The sequence below is a fragment of the Mustela erminea genome, chromosome 8 (assembly GCF_009829155.1).
Source record: "Mustela erminea isolate mMusErm1 chromosome 8, mMusErm1.Pri, whole genome shotgun sequence".
NCBI classification, from domain to species: domain Eukaryota; kingdom Metazoa; phylum Chordata; class Mammalia; order Carnivora; family Mustelidae; genus Mustela; species Mustela erminea.
This window is the reverse complement of record NC_045621.1, coordinates 38,089,361-38,104,822: the sequence shown is the minus strand read 5'-3', so window position 1 is coordinate 38,104,822 and position 15,462 is coordinate 38,089,361. Positions and strand designations below refer to the sequence as shown.

The 15,462-nt window shown below is 43.3% G+C and overlaps 2 protein-coding genes across 25 annotated transcripts in view; one reads left to right on the top strand and one right to left on the bottom strand.

Annotated features, from left to right (window-relative positions):
- The window catches only part of SP140 (SP140 nuclear body protein), a 73,209-nt gene extending 65,288 nt beyond the window's left edge, over positions 1 to 7,921 (bottom strand). For 9 of the 16 annotated variants that reach the window (XM_032355105.1, XM_032355120.1, XM_032355119.1 and 6 more), the window contains exons 1-3: positions 7,839 to 7,921; positions 5,762 to 5,889; positions 3,241 to 3,404 (exon numbers count right to left, since the gene is read on the bottom strand). In XM_032355105.1, the coding sequence (XP_032210996.1) occupies positions 3,241 to 3,272 (32 nt within the window). In that variant the 5' untranslated portion in view covers positions 3,273 to 3,404; positions 5,762 to 5,889; positions 7,839 to 7,921. Of the gene's footprint in view, positions 1 to 2,496; positions 2,626 to 3,240; positions 3,405 to 5,761; positions 5,890 to 6,027; positions 6,124 to 7,833 lie in introns of those variants that run through there. The other 7 variants (XM_032355108.1, XM_032355110.1, XM_032355109.1 and 4 more) reach the window with 7 other exon arrangements.
- A 3-nt stretch (positions 7,922 to 7,924) lies between these two features.
- The window catches only part of SP110 (SP110 nuclear body protein), a 33,860-nt gene continuing 26,322 nt past the window's right edge, over positions 7,925 to 15,462 (top strand). For 6 of the 9 annotated variants that reach the window (XR_004288592.1, XM_032355104.1, XM_032355103.1 and 3 more), the window contains exons 1-5: positions 7,935 to 8,081; positions 10,852 to 10,999; positions 12,602 to 12,770; positions 14,595 to 14,849; positions 15,211 to 15,255. Coding sequence is in view for 8 of the 9 variants with exons in the window: in XM_032355104.1 (XP_032210995.1) it covers positions 10,853 to 10,999; positions 12,602 to 12,770; positions 14,595 to 14,849; positions 15,211 to 15,255 (616 nt within the window). In the remaining variant the exon portion in view is untranslated. Of the gene's footprint in view, positions 8,082 to 10,851; positions 11,000 to 12,601; positions 12,771 to 14,594; positions 14,850 to 15,210; positions 15,256 to 15,462 lie in introns of all 9 variants that reach the window. The other 3 variants (XM_032355099.1, XM_032355096.1, XM_032355098.1) reach the window with 3 other exon arrangements.

Here is a 15,462-nt window from a genome sequence, read left to right as displayed (position 1 = left end):
GTACATTTTTTTTAATGAACAAATAAATATTTAAGTGCTCAGTTTTAATTCCTAATATGGCAAATATCATATAGATGTAATCATATAGATAGAGTTCTCACTGATTTCCTATTCTCAAATCATCTAAGAGATACTGTTTGTTCAAAGTAATAATAGCAACTATGTGATTAGAGCATTTGGACAAGCAAAATGACAACAGCAATGTTGATAAGGAGAGGAAGGAGAAGTTGGTGACATTCTAAGATTCCTGCATCTCCCATGAAGCAGGACAATGTAATTTGAAAACGTGGATATGAAGAAAATAAATGATATTAATCAAAGTAAAAATAAATAAGTAAATAAATAACTAACAGATATGACTAGTTGTAAATAAATATTGCAACCTCTAGGGAAAGCACTAAAAATGTTTTAAAAGAAACATAATTCATATACCAGGAGAGAAGAGAAAATGGGGTCATAAAATGTTCAAATAAAACCAGAAAAGGCAGAAAAAGATAAGAAGAAAAAGTAGAAACAAAGACAAAAATAATGAGTAGAGAACAGTTGCAGACATATAGCTATTAATCCAAGTACTCTACAAATACTCTATATGTGAATGATCTCAATGTAACAATTAAAAGACAAAGATCAATAGAGTGGAAAAAATAAAACAAAAAAAAACCCCAACTATATGCTGTCCATAAGAAAGCCACCTTAAACATAAAAACATAGATAAGATGAAAGGGAAGGGATGGAGAAAGAAATACCATGCCAGCGTTAATCAAAGGAAAGCCATAGTAGCTATATTAATTTTAGACAAAGAAGGCTTCAGAACAAGGAAAATTGTCAGAGCTAAAAATGAGCATTATATAGTGATAGAGGGGTCAGTTTCTCCAGGAAGACACAGGAATCCTTCATATGCATGCAACTAACAAAGTAGCATCAAAGTACATAATCCAAAAATTGATAGAACTATAAGGAGAAATAGACGAGTCCTCTACAACTGTTGGAGACCTCAATGCCCCTATTTTAGTAATTAATAGATCAAGCAAGCAGAAAATCAGTAGGAATATAGTTGACCTGAAAAGCACCATCAATCAACCTGATCTAATTGCCATTTATAGAAAATCCACTCAAAAACAACAAAATACACATACCCCTCAAGCTCACATATGCCATAAAATATGCCATATTCTGAGCTATAAAACATACCCTAAAAATTTTTAAGGATAGAAGTCGTTTAAAAATATGTTCTTGGAGCATAATAAAATAGAAGTAGAAGTAACAGATAGCTGGAAAATTCCCGCAAATACTTGGAATTAAAGAACACACTTCTAGGTTAAAGAGGAAATATCAAGAGAAATTATAAACTATTTTGAGCTAAATGAAAATAAAAACACAGCTTATTAAAATTTAAGGGATGTAGCAAAAGCAGTGCTTAGGAAAATATACAGCACTGAATGCACATATTAGACAAGAAGAAAGATCTAAATGAATAATCTAAACTTCCACCTGTAGAAACCAAAGAAAAAAGAGAAATTGAGACCTAATGCAAGCAGAAAAAAATAAATCATAAAAATTAGAGTAGAAATCAATGAAACTGAAAAGAGGAAAACATTGGAGAATATCAATGAAGTCAAAGCTGATTTTGGGGGGAAAATCAATAAAACTGATAGACCTCTAGAAAAGCTAACAAAGAGGGAAGATAGACCTTACTAATATCAGAAATGAAAAAGGGATCATCACTATTAATCCCATGGATGTTAAAAAAGATAGCAGAGAAATAAAACCATGGAAAACTCTACGACGAAGAATTTGGTAGAAGATGAAACAGACAAATTCCTTAACATACAAAACTACCAAAGTTCACACAAGCAGAAACAATCACCTGAATAACCTATATCTACTAAAAGAATTGGAACAACGATTAACAGACCTCCAAAAGGGATGTCTGGGTGGCTTAGCTGGTTGAGCACTTGACTCATAAGTTAGGATCAAGTCATGATCTCAGTGTGTGGGATCAAGGCAGCACCAGACTCCTTGTTCAGCTTGAAGTCTGCTTGTGATTCTCTCTCTCCCTCTCCCTGTGCCCTCCTCCCCAACCCCACCCCACTCAGGGTTGTGTGTGCACACTCGCATGGGCTCTCTCTCTCTCTCTCTCAAACAAACAAATAAATAAATAAATAAAATCTTAAAAAAAAAATAGATCTCCAAAAAAGAAAAGCACCAGACCCAGGTGGTATCACAAGTGAATTCTATGGAACATTTAAAGAAAAAAATAATAGAAGTTCCCTCCAATCTCTTCCAGAAAATAGAAGAAGAGGCATCACACCCCAACTCATTTTATGAGGTCAGCGTTACCCCACCCTCACCTCTCAGTGCCTTCCTTCCCTGCCTGGAGGCCAAGGAGTGGCTGGACTCAAGCTCATCTCCCATCTCTCGGGACCAGGTGGAAGAGCAGCTGTGGGCTGCATCCTTGGCTTCCAGGAGGGAGGGTGCTGGGTGCTGAGGACCTACCTGGCTTTTCTGCAATGGTGGGTGACATTCTGGGGTCTGGCCAGCACTGGAGTTGGGTTAAAGGGGTTTCCATACCCTTCTACATTACTTTGATTTCGAACAAGAATGTGTTGATGTCTTTATCTTGTATTTTTAGAAGACAAATTCCCCCCTTCCCTAGTCAAATGTGTAAAACCCCGGAACAGATAAAGCAACGTCTCTCTTCTTACCTGGTTGCCTTTGTCAGTATTGGATCTGCTTTCACTTTCCCTAACTCGTTGGTGTTCAGGGCCCCTGCTTAGATGAGCTCTGAGCAGAACTATCCCCCGGCTACCCAGAAACCAGAAGTTTGATAACAGGCATCCAATTTCAATGTTACTTTTTCTAAAAGAAACTTTTCAGGGCAGAGTTGTCTTTGGGGGATTGGGGTAGGGAGAGAGGAGACATGGGAGCAATGAGAAGATTTGTAGGGCATGGGAGTCATGGAACCCCACAGCGAGGCCTCAGGAGGATCAGTTCCACCCATGTCAGTCCAGTTGCATGACTTTTGCAAAAAAATAAAAGGGTGACATGAGTCAGGGTGGCCCCAAGTTTCCCCAGCAGCTAATCTGCTGTGATTTAAGAAATCTGATCTGCCCATTATTGATTTATGTGGAATCTTTTTCTGTCATATACCTGTGGAATGAGTCTGGGAAGACAGAAATAACCAATGTAGACGCCGACCTTACAGGAGATACGGATCAAGGACAAGAGGTGAGGACTGACCTGCGGCTGAGCTGGCTGCCTCCACTCGCCATCTTCCACTGCCAGCCCCACTGGGTAATGGAGCTGGCCCAGGATCAACCCTGAGCAGACGTTTATTCCCTTTGTGCCTCCCTGGAGCTCTGAGGAGAATGTCTACCAATTGATTGATCTCTCAAGTGTGGTACCTGAAGGGTAAAAGTGAAATCACTGAACCGTGTGATATGACTGCACCGACACGACGTCCCCCTCTGTGCCCAATTTCTAAGGCAGTTCTCAGCCCTGGGGATGAGGGGCAAGGCCAGCTGGGTTTCCACGGCAGACAGGTCACTGTTTGTGCAAAGGAAGGAGAACAGAAAGGTTGATTTCACGCAAATAGATCCAGGTTGTTCGTGGTGAGGGGGCATAGTATATGGGGGCAGGAAGTGAACCCCATGTTTGCCCCAACCTCTCTCTGCTCAGGTGGTCATGAGAAGGAAAGAAGGAAAGCCAGACATTTCAGATCTTCTCTGAAATGGTGGACTGGCCTGGCATGGTACTCAGCCTGAACCAGAACAGCATTATAAGATGGGGAAGATGTTCCTCAAATTGCTGGAAAGCAGCCAGAGACGAGGGAACTCCCGACTCCTGCAACCAGAGGGAAGTTCCAAGTTTGAGCAGAGAGGCCTGGTGTGCCATTGTGTTTTCTTAAATTCACGGGCACTTTACAGATGCATCCAGGGTGATGAGAAAAACTGAGCTTCAACTCATCACTGAAGTCGGGGTGACAGGCTTCCCGAGGGATGGGGGAAGGGATTGGTACTGACATTCCTAGACCTTAAAGGATGACGTGATGCTAGCTACCAAAGGCATCACATTCATGTTTGTATGTAATTTTTTTCACACATAGCCAGCCTTTCATTCTGTAAAGGATTTGAAGCCACTTACAAAACCACACTGTATCAGCATAAAGTTGGAAGATAAAGAAACAGGAGCAAAGCACAAATAAAATAAACAAAATTGGAGGACTAGAAATCCTGGTAGGACAATGGGTCCAAGACAGGCAAATGGGAGCCAAGGCATCTGTAGAGTCCAGGGCCTCTATCAGCACAGTGGGCCAAAGCAGGTGAGGCCTGGGGGACCAGAAGCAAAGCAGGATGTTTCTAAAGTATGTTCCACCGAATTCTGCTTCTTCCGGCTCATTATAACTGTGCTAGAAATTTGCACAGATCTGTTTGCCAAGTGTAGAGGGCCAGAGACTTCTACCCTTCTGCACACTTCAGCTCTTTCTTTCCTCCAAAGAAGTGAACATCCATCCGGGTGGGACAGATTGCATATTCTGGAATATTGATGAGGACATCCTTACCAGTGGGTGGAGCCTACAAGCTTAGCAGGTGCTGCACACACACGGGACCGCCTGCAGCCACCTGCTGCCCGTCCTTTCTCTCTCCCTCTCTCACTTTGTGGGTCAAAGGAGCTGTGAAACTGAGCTGAGTGGCCCAGGCAAGGCCTGGCACAAACTATGAGAACACACTGCGAAGTCTCCTTTCTCTCCTCTTCTTGCCCTTAAGCACCAGGCAGACCCAGGCCACCACTCAACTGGACAATGACATAAATGTACCAGCTTCTTTTGCTTAGAAACACAAGGTCTTTGGCATTACTCAGGGGTACTCCCATCAAGTTTATAAGAAAGCCCTAGTTTGCAGTATCCTGCATTAGCCCAGATAACAACAGACTGGAATTTTAGCTTGTATCTCCCTCTATCTTGTTTTTCTCTATGTTCGCTAGAGAACCAATCTCCCTGAGATAACAGATCCTGGACCAAAACCATCAGATGGTCCCTGGTTCCTAACACAGGGTAGAGTTGTTTTCTTTTTTCTTCCCTATGACCCGTAAGATAAGAAGATTCTGACCTCTGTCCTGCCTCTGTTTCCCCACCCAGATTTAGGCCAGGTAGGTGGGAACCTCTGAAGGCCAGTCAATGCTTTCTTTATAACTGAAAAATTCCTCTCCATCTTATTAAGTGTGCTAAGATCTGGCACTTAGAATTGTGTAGTCCTAATCACAATCCAGTGCTAGAAGTTAATATGCTACCTTGCTCCTTGCCCAAATCTACCACTCCCATCTTTGAACACTAATGGGATGTTCACTCCATTTGTGTCTAGGCAGGTAAGATAACCAAGCTCAGACTAAGCATACTTCTGTGAGGATTCGTTGCCCACAATTCATTCTGATACCAACTTTTAGTCAGTTGGAGTTTTGGGGTATGAGTAATCAAAACTGACACTGGCTAACTCAGGCAGAAAATCAACTTCTTAGATGTATGTTGGGTAACTCCCAGAATTTACAGGATGGCCAAGGACTGAGATAAAAAGATAAGCAGTCTGGGCAGTAAGATCCTAAGCCCAGGTCATTCCACGGACCTCAGATCCATGGTATGTGGGCACCGATTTGGCAATGTGTTCTTTCCATTCTGGTTAGAAAGGAGGGTCAGAAGGAGTTTTAGTTCCTGCATGACACATAAGCACACTCATTACAGTTTTGTCTCGGGGTTATATTAACTCACCTGTCCTTTGTCATAAAATAGAAGAGATCTGGATCACCTGGACATCCCACAGAACATCACACCGATCAGTTACATTGGTGACATCATGGTGATCGGACATGATGAACGAGAGATGGCCAGCACATCTGCTGAAGAGGAATAATATTGACCCTCAACAACGGAGGAATAATATTGACCCTCAATCTCAACAGCATCATGACGACCCCAAGAAGCCATATATCAAAATGTACATACTGTATTTTTTCATTTCTGCAAAACTTTGATACCCGCAAAGAGAATCCTCAATAACAGGAAGCACATCAGTGACTGCCTGATGCTGTGGTTGGGGAGGAGGCTATTTGCAAAGGGTATGAGGGAACTTCCTGGAATGAAGGAAATGGTTTATATTTTAATTGTAATTATGATTACATTGTTAAAACTCATCGAGTTAAACAGACACTTAAGATGAATGCATTTTTATGCCTCAGTAAAATTGAGCTAAAAAGGAATTATGCATAATTTTAGTAAATTCTCAGAACATGTATCATTGAAATAAACAGCTCAACTTTTCTCGTTAGTACTGTATTCTCAAGCATGCATGGCTTAGATAAAAACATCTTTCATCTTTATTCACATCTTTTTCTAGTTTAATCATTTCCGTCTGATCTGGCATTGTTTCCTCACCTGCTTTTTTTTTTTTCCCCCCTTTGCCATATCTATCTCTGGGTGGGTCTAAAGGAGGGGATTCTTGGTTCCAGGCTGGGATGTCCAATGTCCATGAGGGGGTTCTCTAGGGTAAGCGGAGGGCTTCAGGTAAATGAATTGTGACAATTGTACAAAATGGTCTGATTCCCTCTCGTTGCCCACACCCCTGCACCACCCAGTGCTGTATGCTACCGAGCACGGCAGGACCCTCTCAGCCGTGAGCACCACATTGTGTCCTGGGGCTCCCTCTATTACCATGGACTTCCTGAGTCTCCTATGCTTCTGTCAGTGCTGACCTGCCAGCCCTGGCCTGTTACTCTAGAATATGCCTGGGTTGCTGGTGCCTCCATAACAAGCAGGGAAGGGCTTTCACTTGAGCCTGTGAGCCCTGGTTTCAAGCCTCCTTAGACCCCAGAACCATTTCTCCTATTTTTTGCCCCTGTGAGGAGCATGGGGGTCCTGGTAAGTAAGGGGAGCTCATCGGTAGAGCACATTTGAGAATTATTGATTTAAATAAAGTTAAACAGATTTCTGTGTTCTCACAGACCCAATGTACATAAGGAATCTTTCAAGGGTGTTTGGAGGGAGTATTCTGCCTTGCCTGAAGTGGCTGTCTGGAGTCTTCTCCTGGTCCCAGCTCTTAGACCTGGCTTCCTCACATCCCCTGCTCCCAAATGTCTGCCTGGCCCCTGGTCACTTTCCTGCCCAGAAGTCTCCCTACCTTTACATGATTTCAGATTATTATTTTTTTTATTTTAAAGATTTTTATTTATTTATTTGACAGACAGAGATCACAAGTAGGCAGAGAGGCAGGCAGAGAGAGAGATGGGGAAGCAGGCTCCCTGGCAAGCAGAAAGTCCAATGCGGGGCTCAATCCCAGGACCCTGAGATCATGACCCGAACCGAAGGCAGAGGCTTTAACCCACTGAGCCACCCAGGCGTCCCATGATTTCAGATTATATTCAGGTTCCCTTTTATCTCAACTTTCTCAGACAATAATTTTATCCTGACAAATTATGGGCATTTCTGAGTTACCTCTCCTCCCCTTTGGTTTCCGTCTGTGTTATTTATTTATTTATTTATTTATTTATTTATTTATTTATTTTAAATTTTTCCGTTTGTTTTTTGATGTTTGATGGTTTCTAGTAAATTTATTCAGTTGTATAACCATCACCATACTTCAGTTTGGAAACATTTTCATCCCCCCAAAATTACAGAAGGAGAACAAATAGAAAGTGGGTAGGGAAGCATACAGATGGTAGATTCCCAGCTCCCTCCCTCCCATGGCCCCTGGGGCTGGACTCTAATGCCTCCTCCCCCCTGCCCAGCCCTTCCCAGGCTGATCCAAATGGCAGCACTCCCCACCTCCCCCAAATGCCCCCGAGAACCTCACAAGTGTCTGGACGGAGATGGAGGGAGGCAGCAAGCACTGTCTTCAGCTTTCTGCACGATCTGCTCCAAATACTTTCACTTTTCTTTTCTCCGGAAGCCTGGCCCTCCCTGCATGTGGCAAAGCACAGACTTCCTGTTTCACCCCTGGCATTCCCCTGCTGTTCTCCCAGTCTTCCAGGAGTGATTCCTGGCTCAGACCCTGGACCGGGAAAGGGACAGAGCAGCTGGCAGACCCAGCATCCAGGTGGGTTTTTGTCTTGGCTGCTTTATTCTTCATGTTTGGTGCTTGGGTTCTGATAGCTGATTTCCCGGCAGCAGCTACAGGATGGAACCAACTACTCAAACTGTGAGCCTCTCTCTTTGTAAAATATTGTCTTCCAAACATAGAGAGCAAAGTGAGATTTAACCAGAGACTCTGAAAAAGGGGGACAGACATGGGAGTAGTGGGGGAGCAGATATAAAACACTTTTTTTCCTAAATTCTAGCCTGTTGTTGTGGATGGAACCAAGATTTGCTCTCTACTCTCCTCTTCGTGCTCTGTGATTTGCACTCTGCCCCAAATGGGCAACTTATTTATTATCCATCGTGCAAGTGACTAGAGGTAGTTGCTGGGAAAGAGACAATAAAGAGAAAACATTTAATTTCCTCTCTAGTGTTTCATGAACTTTTTATATATTTTTCTTAAGCACATTTATGATTGGTTCCTTGAAATAAATTCCTGGAAATGGAATTTGGAACTCAACAGAATACATGCTTTAGAGCATCTGACCCTGATGGCTAAATTAGCCTCCAGAACATTTGGACCTGTTTACATTTTCACCAGGAGCATTTGTGATTATTGCTTTTATTCTTTATATGGAAAAATTTAATAGGCAAACATTATTTAGTTTTCGGGATGCCTGGGTGTTTCAGTGGTTAAGCATCTGCTTTCTGCTCAGGTCATGATCCTGGGGTCCTGGAATCAAGTCTGGCATTGGGATCCTTGCTCAGCAGGGAGCCTGCTTCTCCCTCTGCCTGCTTTGCCTGCTGCTCCCCCTGTTTGTGCGTGCTCGCTCTCTCTCTCTCTCTGACAAATAAATAAAATCTTTATAAAAAATTATTACATTGTCTTCTTTTGTACTGTCCCAACTACTAGTGAATTGCCATGTTTTTATGTATTTATTGCACACTTGACTTAATTGCCTGTTTATGCCTTTTGCTTTTTTTCTATGTGGATGTTTATCTATTGCTTATTCGTTTTTAAGACTGCTTTACATGATAAAAATCTGAACACTTGCATACAAGACCCAGTATCATGCACTAGTAAAAAATGGGGCTTAGGGTTGCCTGGATGGCTCAGTAGGTTAAGCCTCTGCCTTCGGCTCAGCTCGTGATCTCAGAGTCCTGGGACTGAGCCCCCACATTGGGCTCTCTGCTCAGCGGGGAGCCTGCTTCCCCCTCTCTCTCTCTGCCTATCTCTCTACCTACTTATGATCTCTGTCTGTGTCAAATAAATACAATCTTTAAAAATATATACATATGTTTTTAAAAAATGGGGCTTTAGTCAGACAAGCTCTGCTTTACCAACCTTAGGCTAGTTACTTAACCTCTCTGTGCCTTGCTTCCATTCTTGAGAATCATAACAGACGAAGAAAAAGGAACCTAGTGGATATTATGTTCTGAATGCTGTAGTATAATTAATCATCCTAAATGTAACCCCAGAGCCACTTCCTCTTCTTACCACCTGTTCATTCTGGCTTTCTCTTACTCTGTGCTGATCTTTGAAGTATCCTTCCCCATTGGATGGATTCTGTCTGTATCAGGGATTCTAGATCTCCCTTCCACCTGTTCTCAGTCTTCCAGGATTTATTCACAATTATAGATCTCCCATGGTGTCCTTTCTTTCTCAGGACTGTTATGGATTATCCTATTTTTACAATATGTTTCTTTTTTCCTGTCAAACTTACAGGATGTGGGAATGAGTAGAGAGAGCAGGGATGCTCTGTCTTCCACTGGTATTAGCCCTGGAACAGTCATTACTTACAGTTTAACTTTCAATCATACACAAAATGAAGTTGGAAAGTTGGAATCTCTGTTTTGTTTTAAAATAAAATCTCTGGGTGGTTGAATTTTTTTGTTAGTACTCTTTTCTTGACAATTTGTCAGGAATGTCATCTGTAAGTTTGCTACCTATTATAACCTGAACATTTTCTCCTGGCCTATCATAGCTAATTTTTATAAATGTCGCATGAGCATGGGAAAGCGCCATGTCTGTTCTGAGATATGAAATTGATACATATAATAAATCAGTTACATTGCCTTTACTAATCATGTCTTTCACATCTTTCACATCTGTTTATGTTTGTCTTGCTTCTGTGTCAAAGATTATAGGTGGGTTAGTAAAGTTTCTACATATTATCAGGTTTTCGTCTTTCTACTCATTACCGGGTGGTCCCTCTTTTTGGGCTTTGTTAGTGTCTGCCTTAAGTGACTGCTCAGGCAATCTTAACTCCTTTCAGTGTAGCCATGGACGATAGAACTTGTGACCATAAACCTAGAAGCAAAAAGTCGGAATCTGTTTACTTTCTACTACTTCCAAGTCATAAGACTTAAGGCAAGATAGTAAACACCTCTATGTCTCAGTGTCCTTCACAATATAATGGCTACAATCACAGTAACCATCTTGCAAGGGTTTTGTGAGGCTCAAATAAGCTAGTGCATGCAAAACCCTTAGAACAAAGTTTGGCACATAGGAAGTACTCAATAGATATTGGCTATTTGAAATCTGTTTTATGTTTACCAGCAGCCCCTTTGGGATTTCAGCATCATATTCTTGGTCGCTTTCCATCTCCATGGTCACCGGGTGTTGTTATTGCCTCCTATGCCCATGAGCCTTTGAGGCAGGCATTTAGCTTTGCAGACTGCTCAGGGCTGCCTTTGGGACCAGGATGCTCGTCGGAAGATGGCTACTGAGCGCAGAGAGCAGCACCCCGAATTCCCAGAGTCTTTCTTCTCTTCTCATCCCTCTTTCATAGGATGCTCACCATGACCAGGGCCTTAGAAGAGGCTCTTCTCCAGCACTTCATATACCAGAAGCTGGAAACTGCTTATGCCATATACAAGCCATTTCCCTTCCTTGAAAGCTTCCGAGACAAATCCTTCATCACGGAGACAATGTACAGGGTGAGTCATGCTGCCTGCTTTCCCATGTCAGCCCAGCCTCACCAAGGAGTCCCCATCACTGAAGTTACAAACCCCAAACTCATAGGGCTTCTGGAGCTCAAAAGACCTATTCCCAAAGGCTCATTGTCAAGGAAATATGGGGTCACAGGGCCTTCCATACAAATGACCTCGACCAAGGTTACTCGAAACAAGAGAAATGTATTGTCTCACAGTTTTGGAAACCAGAAGTACAAAATCAAGGTGTTGGCAGGGTTGGTTCCTTCTCGAGGCTCTGAGGGAGCATCCGTTCCCTAACTCTCCTGCCTTCTAGTGGTACCAGCAACCTTTGTGTTCCTGGGCCTATAGAAAAATCACCTACAATCGTGGTTTCAATCTCCACATCAGGCTCTACATGACCTTTTCCTATCCTTGTCTTTTCTCCTTCTCTCCTTTTATAAGGACACTGGTCATTGTGATTTAGAGCCCACTCTAGTCCAGGGTAATCTCATCTCAAGATCCTAATTTAATTACATCTGCAAAGACCCTTTTTGCAAATAAGGTCACATTTATAGGGTTCGGGCGGACATGTATTTTTGGAGGAACGACACCATTCAACCCACAAAGGGCACCCTCCCAGTTTCTAAGAGCTTGTTGAGCACAATCCACTCAGATATGAAGCAAGGCAGGCATTGGAAGATAAGACTATGCAGACAAAAAGGGCATTCTTTTATAATTTGGGGATTTTCTTAATGCACTTCCTGAGGACCAGGCCCAGGGAAGTGCATCAGTGGTTGAACGATCTTCTCCCAGTCTCGACCTGGTTGGTTCCAACCCTTCTTCACATCACAGCCCAGATGTCACTACTCAGAGAGGCTTCCTTAACCCACTCATCCAATTGATTTCTCCAAGAAACCTATGCTTTCTTTTCATAACAATTTTCTCAATAGCAACTGGGCATTTCTTAAATTTGTTTATTATTTAATGCCTATCTTCTCCACCTGACAGTGTCCCTCGCTCAGCATGGGTAGCACCATGTTTATCTTATCCATTGCTTTCTACCCAAGACTAGTCTAGTAGGTATTCAGTGTTATGTTGTTAATTTTCCTGCCATATTCCTCCCTTTGGTCAGCTTCTCCTGAAGAGGAGTTCTCTGGATGACTTCCCTGTGGCTAGAACCCATTCAGGCTATCCCAAGTCCAAGAGAGGGAGCAGAGGCTAACAAGCAATTTCAGAATTGCCCCCTTGTGACCAACTCCTTGATCCATTGCTACAGAGTTCTGCCCAGAGCCTTGGAGAATTAATGACACAGTGGCAGCCTCGACTCCCCCTTTTCCTTCCCTATTTCTCTCTTCCTTCAAATGTACCTAAAATAAGGTTCACAAAGCAAGCTTACTTTAACACTTATTTATTCCTATGACTAACAATCCAAATGTATGTGAAGTTCTAAAAGTAAACATGTGGAACTGTAACTTTTCTATGTTAGAGTTGAACCATGCATTTGTGCTGAATTCGTTCTTAACGGAACAGAATACCATTCTTACAACTCAGAAAACCATAAATGTGTAATAAACTTCCGTTCCGTTTTATAATCATTTATAATAATCCTCAACTCCATTTTTTAAGGAATCCTTGGAAGCCTGTAGAAATCAGGTCCCGGTACCCAGAGTAGTGTACAACATCCTCACCCACCTGGAAAAGACCTTCAGTCTGTCGATTCTGGAGACGTTGTTCAGCCGAATTAACCTGAGTGAATATCCCCATCTGACAACTATTCTCAAGGGCTTCAAAAGCGGTACGAGGCTTGTTGAATATCTTTTGGGCTATAAAGGCATGCCAGAAGCTGCTATGGTCAAATCTTGGGTTGGCTTTCAGCCCCCTGGAATTATGCACTTACAGTGCTGGGTTCTCTGGAGAGATAGGGAGCATACTCTGTCACGGGTGTGCCAGGAAGAGCAGCCTCTGGCCCCAGCTCTATAAGACGAATTTCTAGAAGACACATTTCTGTCTTACCTGTTCTATAATGTAGGGGGAAAGTTGTCCAGTTTACCCCACTGGGGAGTCTCTAGGGAAATGCAGTTCCAGGGACTTAGTCTGGCAGAAGGATGAGGAGAGCCAGAGGGGAAGAGAAATGAATAGTAATGGACAGTAATTATCTTCTTTTCTCAGTACTTACTCTGTACCAGGCATTGTCCCAAGCCCTCTATTTGATTACCTCATATCATCTTTATTATTATCCCATTATTATCCCCATCTGACATATGAAGAAGCCATTATTATTCCCATCTGACATTTGAAGAAATTAAAGCTCAGAATAAGTTTCCCAAAGTTACTTGTCTGCTAAGAGCAGAGCCAGCTGTCCCACTTGGGGTTCCTAGCACCAGGGCCTGAGATTTCAATCCCCCTTTTAAATAAGGACAGGTGTGCTCCTGGAGGAGAGGAGAGGGAGCTGAAGACAGAGAAAGGGTAGAAGAAGGAAGCAGAACGTGATGCACACTGGGAACAAGAACAAGCTGGATAGATAAAGACCAGAAGAAAGAGCAAGGACAGGGATGGGAAGGAGGAGGCCAGGGCAAGAGGAAGAGGTGACATGATCACTTTAGGCTTAAGGCCTAAAGTGCATGGTTCACTTAGCTGAGAACAACAGGAAGAGGACCAGCAGGTCACCCTGGATTGTAACATTTTATTAGTGGGTTCACCACTATTAACAGCAAGAGGTTCCTCTCCCAAAGAAGAAATGACTCCTTGAGCTAAAGGGGTAGCAAAAGAGAAAAGTGCCCTTCCGTGTTAACCCAGGTGCACTTGAGTTCATGCTCCTGGCATCATCGGGATGGCATGAGGAGGACTGAATTCTCAGAAGCCATGCTGAGTCAGCTGAAAGCCAGAGGCACCACACCCCACAGTGCTCCCCCCAACCTAGCCAAGCTCACGCATCTTTCTGGATCTGCAACTCTAAGCTTTTGTTCTAGGCCCCTCTCCAAAATCCCACCTTAATTCTTTTTTCTGTTCACTGGTTGAGACAACTTAACTCCTGAAATAAATGATGGAGAAGAATCATAAGAGAAAACTGGCAATTGAAGGAATCACATACAGAAAGCCAAGGGCCTAGAGGATTGAGGATGGGGTGGAAAGTTGGTGTGGCCCACATAGGGTGTGAGGCAGGGATCATGAGGCTTGTTCTGCAGAAATGAGCATAAACCAGAGTAGAAAGGATGCACCATGTGAAGGAATTTACATTTTATCTTATTTGCTACAGGGAGGTGTGATGTGTTTATTAAAACAAGGACATGTATTAAAATTATAATAGCATACAAAATTATCTAAATTCTGAAACCAAAATTAAAGAAAAGCTGAAGAAAATTAAATCTCTGAGTTCAAAGTGAAACTCAGCTTTATGTGGGAAATGACTTTGGTATTAGACCAGAGGTCTAAGGCCAAAATCAAACACATAAATAGAAAGGGGCCACAAACAGAAGATGCTGGTCGTGAATGGGTTCTATGCACCTGAGGGAGGATGAATCACCCCATGCCCCCAACTCTTTGGAAGTCCTGTACAAAGAAATTCCCTAATAATTCTGAGTAGCCAGGGCGTTGATGTGTGTTCCTTCACCGATCCCAGTTGTCATTGCCTATGGAGGATGCAACAGAGCTGTGCTGACCCCCCTCGAAGCTCCAGCCAACCCAGCAGAAGGATGCTCCCTCAAGACGCTGCTGCCCCTGCCCCCACCCCAGAGCCACCAGCCCCCTTCGCCCAGTGTCACTGAACCCAGTTCATCAGCACAGCATAGAGCTGAGATCGTGGATGAACCATCCAGCCCTTCTGACCCTGCTGTGGCTCTCCCCAGAGCCATCCAGGAAGGAAGGATCATTCAAGGTGAGGAAAAGACTTTGTCTGACACCTGTGCCTCCGTGGCCTAGGGTACCTGTGGTCGGGTCTAGAAGCCCAGGGTCCCACCTTTTGGTTATCTTGTCCATCCCGTGTGCCCACCTACCACACACAGCCTTCTCCAAGGACTATGAGCGCTGTTAGGGGCCTGGGGAAAGCCTAGAGCCTAAACACCTGCTTCCCACCCCTGGAATAACCCAACTCTCTGCCCTGGGGCATTGATGCTTCTGTCCTGGTTGTTTTTACCATTTGCTTTCCTCCCTGATATGCTGTCCCTGTACCCTGTAATGATTTTTCTTCCTCTCTTCAATGCCCGACGACAACTTAACATCCAAAATAAATGATGAAGAAGACCCACAGGAGACATTTGGCTCTCCCCCCAACACTGTTCAAGGTAATATTGCTTGGGGCTGACTTAGTTTAGTTCAGAGTGGATATGAGGGCAAACATGCACCTGCTAACCCAGAGGCATGTAGCAGAAGCCCAGAGAAAAAGAACTGGGTGAGACAAAGAAAAAGAAACAGGAGGACCGATGCCCCAGCTCAGCACAGGACTACTTGTCAGGGATACCTCCACAACCAGTTTGATGCCATGATGTCCA